Source organism: Aegilops tauschii, chromosome 3 (assembly GCF_002575655.3).
Source record: "Aegilops tauschii subsp. strangulata cultivar AL8/78 chromosome 3, Aet v6.0, whole genome shotgun sequence".
Classification (NCBI taxonomy): Eukaryota; Viridiplantae; Streptophyta; class Magnoliopsida; order Poales; family Poaceae; genus Aegilops; species Aegilops tauschii.
Genome location: NC_053037.3, coordinates 28,035,606 through 28,042,852, shown reverse-complemented (window position 1 = coordinate 28,042,852; position 7,247 = coordinate 28,035,606). Strand labels below are relative to the sequence as shown.

The 7,247-nt window shown below is 46.7% G+C and overlaps 1 protein-coding gene across 3 annotated transcripts; it reads left to right on the top strand.

Moving 5' to 3' along the window:
* The first annotated feature begins 3,667 nt into the window (after positions 1–3,667).
* On the top strand, positions 3,668–6,641 carry LOC120976394 (heptahelical transmembrane protein 2-like). 3 transcript variants are annotated; one of them, XM_040403334.3, is made up of 6 exons: positions 3,668–4,233; positions 4,316–4,410; positions 4,747–4,832; positions 4,933–4,960; positions 5,908–6,008; positions 6,498–6,641. In XM_040403334.3, exons 3-6 carry the CDS (start codon positions 4,765–4,767, stop codon positions 6,538–6,540), a joined length of 240 nt encoding a protein of 79 aa, XP_040259268.1. In that variant the 5' UTR covers positions 3,668–4,233; positions 4,316–4,410; positions 4,747–4,764; the 3' UTR covers positions 6,541–6,641. The 3 variants fall into 3 exon arrangements, with proteins under 3 accessions (XP_040259268.1, XP_040259266.1, XP_040259267.1); XM_040403332.3 differs by having other exon boundaries at positions 4,933–5,023; XM_040403333.3 differs by having other exon boundaries at positions 4,747–4,848; positions 4,933–5,023.
* Positions 6,642–7,247: the final 606 nt, after the last annotated feature.

The window sequence follows — 7,247 nt, the reverse complement described above, 5'->3', positions numbered from 1 at the left end:
TTGACGTAATCGGTCAAGCATTGACAGGTCATCCGCAGCAGTAACCTCTTCTTGTTCCGGCTCTTCTTGTTCCTCCTCTAGGTTGATGTCAGATTCACTGTCGCTGTCTACTTCAATATTTTGGGGTGAAGTATAGCGGTTCTTGAAATGCTTTTTGGGGTCAGGGGGTCGGGGTGTCGTGTCGGGGTCGGGGTGTGGTGTCGGTGTCGTGGTGTCGGGGTCAGGGGGTCGGGGTGTGGTGTCGGGGTCGGGGTGTCGGGGTGTGGTGTCGGGGTCGGGGTGTCGGGGTTAGGGGGTCAGGGGGTCGGGGTGTCGGGGTGTGGTTTCGGGGTGTCGGGGTGTCGTGTCGGGGTCGGGGTGTCGGGGTCAGGGGGGTCAAGGGGTCGGGGCGTCGGGGTGTGGTGTCGGGGTCAGGGGGTCGGGGTGTTTCCTTCTATCCTTCTTTCTTTCTTTCTCTTCTTCTTCTTCTTCTTCTTCTTCTTCTTCTTTCCTTTCTTCTTCTTCTTCTTTCAACTTTTTTCTACTTCTTTTCGTTTCTTCTTTTCTTCTTCTTCTACTTCTTCTTCTTTTTTCATCTTTTTTCTACTTCTTTTCTTCCTTTCTTCTTCTTCTACTTCTTTTCTTTTTCCTTTTCTTCTTCTTTCATCTTTTTTCTACTTCTTTTCTTTTCTTCTTTTCTTCTTCTTGTACTTCTTCTACTTCTTTTCTTCTTCTGCTTCTTCTTTTCTTCTACATATTCTTTTCTCTTCTACTTCTTTTCTTCTTTTCTTCTAACACTAACACTATATAACACATATCTAGCACTAAATCTATCACTAACAATTAAACAGCAAAAAAAATGAAAAAACAGAAAAGAAAAAAAAGAAAAAAATAACTCACCGGAGCAATGGGACGGTCGGGGCAGTGGGGCGGGTGGGCCGGCGACGTGGTGGCGCGCCGGGGCAATGGGACGGTCGGTGCAGTGGGGCAGGTGGGCCGGCGACGTGGTGGCGCGCCGGGGCGCCGGGATGGTGGAGCGACGGGGCGTCGGTAGGTGGGGTGGGGGCGGCGGGGTGGTGGGGCGACGGAAGCGGGGGCGGGGGCGGCGCCGGGCGGCGGGATGGTGGGGCGACAGGGCGTCGGCGGGTGGGGTGGGGACGGCGGGGTGGTGGGGCGACGGGGCAAGCGGGGGCGGGGGCGGTGCCGGGCAACGGGGGCGGCGGTGGGTGGATCTGGTGGCGTGGCGTCGCGGAGGAGAGAGGGAGAGAAACAGAGAGGAGTAATGGGCGGGGGGGGGGGGGCTCGATCGGTCGTTAGTTAGGTTAGGTTAGTTAGCCTTTGCCGTCAGCCAAGCCTTTGCCATCCGCTTTTTTTATCTTTGCCGTCTGCTAGCAGACGGCAAAGAGGGGGCCGTTAAGTTTTTTCTAATCGGCTCGTTAGTGGGGGCCACCTCTCTCTTTGCCGTCGGCCAGCTGACGGCAAAGATTCTTTGCCGTCTGCAAGCTCGTTAGTGGGGGCCACCTCTCTCTTTGTCGTCGGCCATCAAACGGCAAAGAAGTGACAGATGGCAAAGACCTTCTTTGCCGTCTGCCAGTTGTTTGACGTCTGCTTTTTGGTAGCTGATGGCAAAGACCTTCTTTGTCGTCTGCTAGCGGACGGCAAAAGAACTGGCAGGCGGCAAAATCCCTGATTCCAATAGTGCACCATTCAAAGCCACATCATCATTTTTCAATCCTTTCTGACTTCATTTGTTATTTTTCATGCATTTACTAATTATTTTGAGCTATAAGACCATAAAATTGATAAGCATTTCAAATGAACTCTGAAAAGGTTGAAAGTTGGCATGGTATCATCATTTCATCCACATAGCATGTGCAAGAAAGTTGAGAGGGTCCCGGCAAAAACTGGATGCACTTCGTGTACAAAACGGACAATCTCTTTCAAAGTATCAGGATTTCATATGGAAACTCGTCTGTTACAAAGGGATTTCATTTTTTAAAACTTATTTGAACTCCTGACTTTTTGTGTGTTCAAAATGCACCATTCAAAGCCACATCATCATTTTTCAATTCTTTCTGACTTCATTTGTTATTTTTCATGCATTTACTAATTATTTTGAGCTATAAGACCATAAAATTGAAAAGCATTTCAAAGGAACTCTGAAAAGGTTAAAAGTTGGCATGGTATCATCATTTCATCCACATAGCATGTGCAAGAAAGTTGAGAGGGTCCCGGCAAAAAATGGATGCACTTCGTGTACAAAACGGACAATCTCTTTCAAAGTATCAGGATTTCATACGGAAACTCATCTGTTACAAAGGGATTTCATTTTTTAAAACTTATTTGAACTCCTGACTTTTTGTGTGCTCAAAATGCACCATTCAAAGCCACATCATCATTTTTCAATCCTTTCTGACTTCATTTGTTATTTTTCATGCATTTACTAATTATTTTGAGCTATATGACCATAAAATTGAAAAGCATTTCAAAGGAACTCTGAAAAGGTTGAAAGTTGGCATGGTATCATCATTTCATCCACATAGCATGTGCAAGAAAGTTGAGAGGGTCCCGACAAAAGGTGGATGCACTTCGTGAACAAAATGGACAATCTGTTTCGAAGTATCATGGTTTCGGACGAAAACTCATCTGTTACAAAGGGATTTTATTTTTTAAAATTTATTTGAACTCCTGACTTTTTGTGTGTTCAAAATGAACCATTCAAAGCAGAGACTAATTTTGAATGGTGCATATTCAACACACAAAAAGTCTGTAAAGATCGCCAACCCAAACATAAAAAAAAAAGAGCATAGATGCGCCTATAGAGAAAATTCAATCTAAATTCATAATAAATTTCTATGAATTTCATAGAAACTCACTATGAATTTAGGTCAAATTCCGTGTATAGGGGCATCTATTTTCATTTTGAGAGGAGCTCAACAAGGCAGAGAGGGACGAGCTTATAAACCGGTGTGAGCGCCCTTTGGTTGGTGAGGTCGGACTAAACTCTGGCCGCAACGAGGACCAACCCTTTAGTCCCGGTTTGTGGCACAAACCGGGACTAATAGTCATGGGCCAGGGGCGAGGCGCATTGGTCCCGGTTCGTGCATTGAACCGGGACAAAAAGGTCCAGACGAACCGGGACCAGTTGCGCACGTGGCCCGGCCGGCCCCCTGGGCTCACGAACCAGGATTAATGCACCCCATGGGTCCCGGTTCGTGCGGAACCGGGACTAATGGGCTGGCCAGGCCCGAACGAAAGCCCTGTTTTCTACTAGTGGAGCAAGGGGGAGAGGTGCGGCCGGCCAGGAGGGGCGCGCCAGGAGGAGTCCTACTCCCGGTGGGAGTAGGACTCCCTCCCTGTTCCTTGTTGGACTAGGAGTGGACACTACTACAAAAACGGCTATAGCTAATACGGACATTAATGGCGCACCATGTATGTGGTGTGCCACTGCTATATATCAGTGGCGCACCAGATATGGGTGCGCCATTAGTGGCCATATTACTAATGGCGCACCTGGTGTGTGGTGCGCCATTACTAGTTTTGTCCTGGCCCCACACCCCTTCCCAGACTTAGCAGTGGCGCACCAGGGGAAAGTTTAACTAGTAATGGCGCACCAGTAAGAGATGCGACATTGCTATCTATACGTATGGCGCACCCCCTACTAGTGCGCCATTGCTATCACCCCTTATCCCCTCCCTCTAGTCACGTTCTCTTCCCTCCCCTTCCTCCTGACACACCCACCCACCTCCCTCGACTTCGATCTAGATCGGGAAGCCCTGGCCGCCCGCCTCTTCCTCTCCCTCCTGACCACGGCGAGCCCCCTTCCCCCTCCCTCACACCAGATCCAGGGCATGGAGCCGTGGTGAGCTCCTTCCCCAACCCTCCTCACCGGATCCAGAGGAGAGCTGGTGACCACGTCCTCCGGCGAGGGCATTGCTCCGGGGTGTGGAGGCCGCCAAGCTGCAGGAGGAGGAGCTCCCCGCCACCCCAAGGCCCCAGATCCAGCCGCCACGGCCATAGCCGGGCTTCCAGATCCTCGTCGTCGTTGAGCTGGCCCATGATCGATGAACGGCGGCGGATCCGGCGGCATGGCCAAGGTGCCGCAGGTGATGGCACCGGTGGAGGGTGGTTTCTTCTCCACGTCCACGCGCCGGGAGAGGAAGCAGCCTCCGCGTTGTTATGCACCAAGTTCGGCAACGGGGGACGCGCGGCCGTCCTCCTCCTCCTCTGCATCCATGGCGCTCATCCCGGAAGGTACTGCGCCTCTCCCACATTAATCCTGCTTCTGAATCGATCTGCACAGCTGATTTTTGCCTATTGCTCTGTTTGCCTGCAGGGGAGGTACCACTGGAGCTCTAAGGCGGCCTTAAACACCACCGATCTGGTCGGATGTTGGGCAGATAAGGCCCTGCGTCTCCTGCTCCTTCCCATGTACGTGTTCATCCCAGTCTCTGACTCTGTCCAGACTTAACTACGTAGCGGCTACCTAGTATGGATATGATTACGAGCTTGCCGGATTGGATTATGTAGCCTACCTCAATGCTTAATTAGTCTGGCGGTTTGTTGCACGCATACATGCATGCATCATGGTAGAGAATTGAAATCACTAGCTCTAGCTACTTCGTGGTTGAATGGTTTGCATTGCAGTGTACGATCAAATTCTGTACATCTAACATTTGATGAACTAGATGCAGCTTGCTTTTGAATCAGATGATTTATATCTGTGTATGATGCGTTAAAAAATATCTCTGTACGAGTCCTGCGCAGGTATCGTTGGAGGAGAGGATGATGGTGAAGCAGCAGAGGATGATGGTGCCCGGCCATGGCGAGCGAGGAAGCCCCAAGATTGATAGGTGGCTCCCTCCTGTCGTAAGTTCAGATGTCGCACATCCTGTATGTTGTGCAAATCGGAGAGATCCAGAATGCTTTTCTCATGTATTTTTGTTATCTCAGGTATGGATTTGGGGCGTATTTCAAGCAGGTAATAACCTACTCTGATGCTTTCGCTCTAAGAGAAAAGTGTGCCACCCCTATCCTCAAGCAGGTAATAATTAATCATTTATGAGCTGATGGACAACAATTACTCTATTCTTCCACCACTGCATCACTCGATCAAATGTCATCATGTATCAATGATGTGAATATGTGAAAAAAATCGTCTGTGCTCTGTTTTCTTATTTGGATGAAAACCAGGCAGTGTAGTTATTTTTTATAGTTTATATACACATACTGCACTGTTAATTAAAGGTTGTAACCTCACTGTCACGCTAATGGACGCAAAAAAGAAGAATGGTAGTACTATCAATGGTTCAGTCAGCGCCTCAACAACGTCTGCACTACTTCTGATATTGTTTTTCAGTAGCTTTTTTCTGCACCTTTTTCTTTCAGTTCTTAGTGCTGCTGCCCCATGAACACATTTTTTTTAATTTGACTGTACATTCAAATGAAGCCTTTGTTAAGTATACACTCCAAAATTCAGTTAACAGTAGCCTAACTGAATTTTCTGTTTCTGAATTTATAAACTCACTTTATATTCAGTTTATAAATTAACAGTAGCTTCAAAATTAAGTATCATTCGCATGGATCAACTGTTATTTTATTTTGTGGAGGATAAAGTTCGGATCATGAATAATGGCATTACAAGTGAACTTAGCACAATTACACATGTCCTGAACCTCATAGAATCTGACACTAGCAAGTCTTCATTGGCATGCAAGTACTACTTTTACATTGTCATGACAGGAACAATTAATTTGACATGTATCATTGGTACTGCTAAAACATTTCGTTCATGTTTCAACAAATTTGGTGAAGACCACTTCATATGTATTTTGCATATATGAATTATCTCCTGTTGCTTTCTAAGATGTTAGTTCTTTCAGTTCTAGCCCTCCTATCTTTAATTCCTGGCTGCTGGACTACCTGCAGGACAACGAGTTCATCTGCGGCAGCTATCGCTGTGGGCAGTCCGTCCGCGATGCGCTCCGCAGCGTCTTCGCCGGGCACAACGAGATCCTCAACGTCTGGAAGTAAGTCGCCGGCCATATGTTTCCTGATGAATTTTCTTTCTAGCTCAATGTGATCGGATCTGACTAGTACGTTCAGATTTGCTCTTGTTTTCTTTTCAAATAGTACTAGTAGTCTATATTGTAGCTATGCGACTACCTGTAGCCACTTGAACCGATGAGAATTCTTCAAGCCTACGTATAGCCACTTGAACAGATGTCTATCTCAGATCTGCTCATCTAAAAAAATCCAAGTGGAGTAGTATACTGGTAGTATAGTATAATAATATTATCAAAAGGTAAATGCCCTGATTATTTAGCTCTGCCAGCTAAATACTCGTCGAAAGTGGGCTCCTATCAAGATTACTTTCCATTATAATCTTACTCATACAATATTCACACCATGTAATTCTGGAAATATATGCTCATATCTAGTTCTGCATAAAAAATGACAGTATTAACATGTTATAAATAGTTTGTTTGTCTTTCTGTTTATTTTGTTACATTTTGCAGGGATAAAGTGAAGAAAAAGAAGAAAAGATTACTAGAAGAGTAGTTTTAGGATTTTCTTTTATTTCCTTGCAATTTTCCTTTTATCGGATACTTGTAAAGACATTGTAATATTCTTACTATAATAAAAATTATGATTCTATTTCATTTTTTGTTTTTAAATTATTTTTCCTTATAGGTTGTTTTCTGTAAATTTGGATTTTTTTTTGTTTTTCAAATACATTACTAGTGGTGCATTTAAGCCCTTATTAGTGGCGCACCTTCCTTTATTACTAGTGGCGCACCTATAAGGCTATTAGTGGCGCACCTGGAGGGAATACCAGAGGAGCACCTAAGGGTTAGTAGTGGCGCACCATGCAGTGCGCCACTGGTATTCGGATTACCAATGGCGCATCAAAGGTGCGCCATTACTAACAATTACTAATGGCGTGTTAATAGTGACGCACCCATAGTGCGCCATTAATAGCAATATGTGGTGCGCCACTAATCGCCTTTTTTCTAGTAGTGGGAGGGGGAAAGAGGAGGGAGAGAGGAAGGAAAGGGGGGGGGGGGGGCGCCGCCCCCCTCTCCTTGTCCTATTCGGACTAGGGGGCAGGGGCGCGCGGCCTTGCCCTGGCCGCCTCTCCTCTCTTCCACTAAGGCCCACTATGGCCCATTAAGCCCCCGGGGTTCCGGTAACCTCCCGGTACTTCAGTAAAATCCCGATTTCACCCGGAACACTTCCGATATCCAAACATAGGCTTTCAATATATC

Bases quoted from the DNA above. Each gene is read 5' to 3' on its own strand.
- LOC120976394 (XM_040403332.3), top strand. From the start codon at position 4,765: ATGATGGTGAAGCAGCAGAGGATGATGGTGCCCGGCCATGGCGAGCGA. The intron at 4,833-4,932 runs GTGGCTCCCTCC...TTGTTATCTCAG, and splicing joins GGAAGCCCCAAGATTGATAG to GTATGGATTTGGGGCGTATT. The intron at 6,009-6,497 runs GTAAGTCGCCGG...TACATTTTGCAG, and splicing joins GAGATCCTCAACGTCTGGAA to GGATAAAGTGAAGAAAAAGA.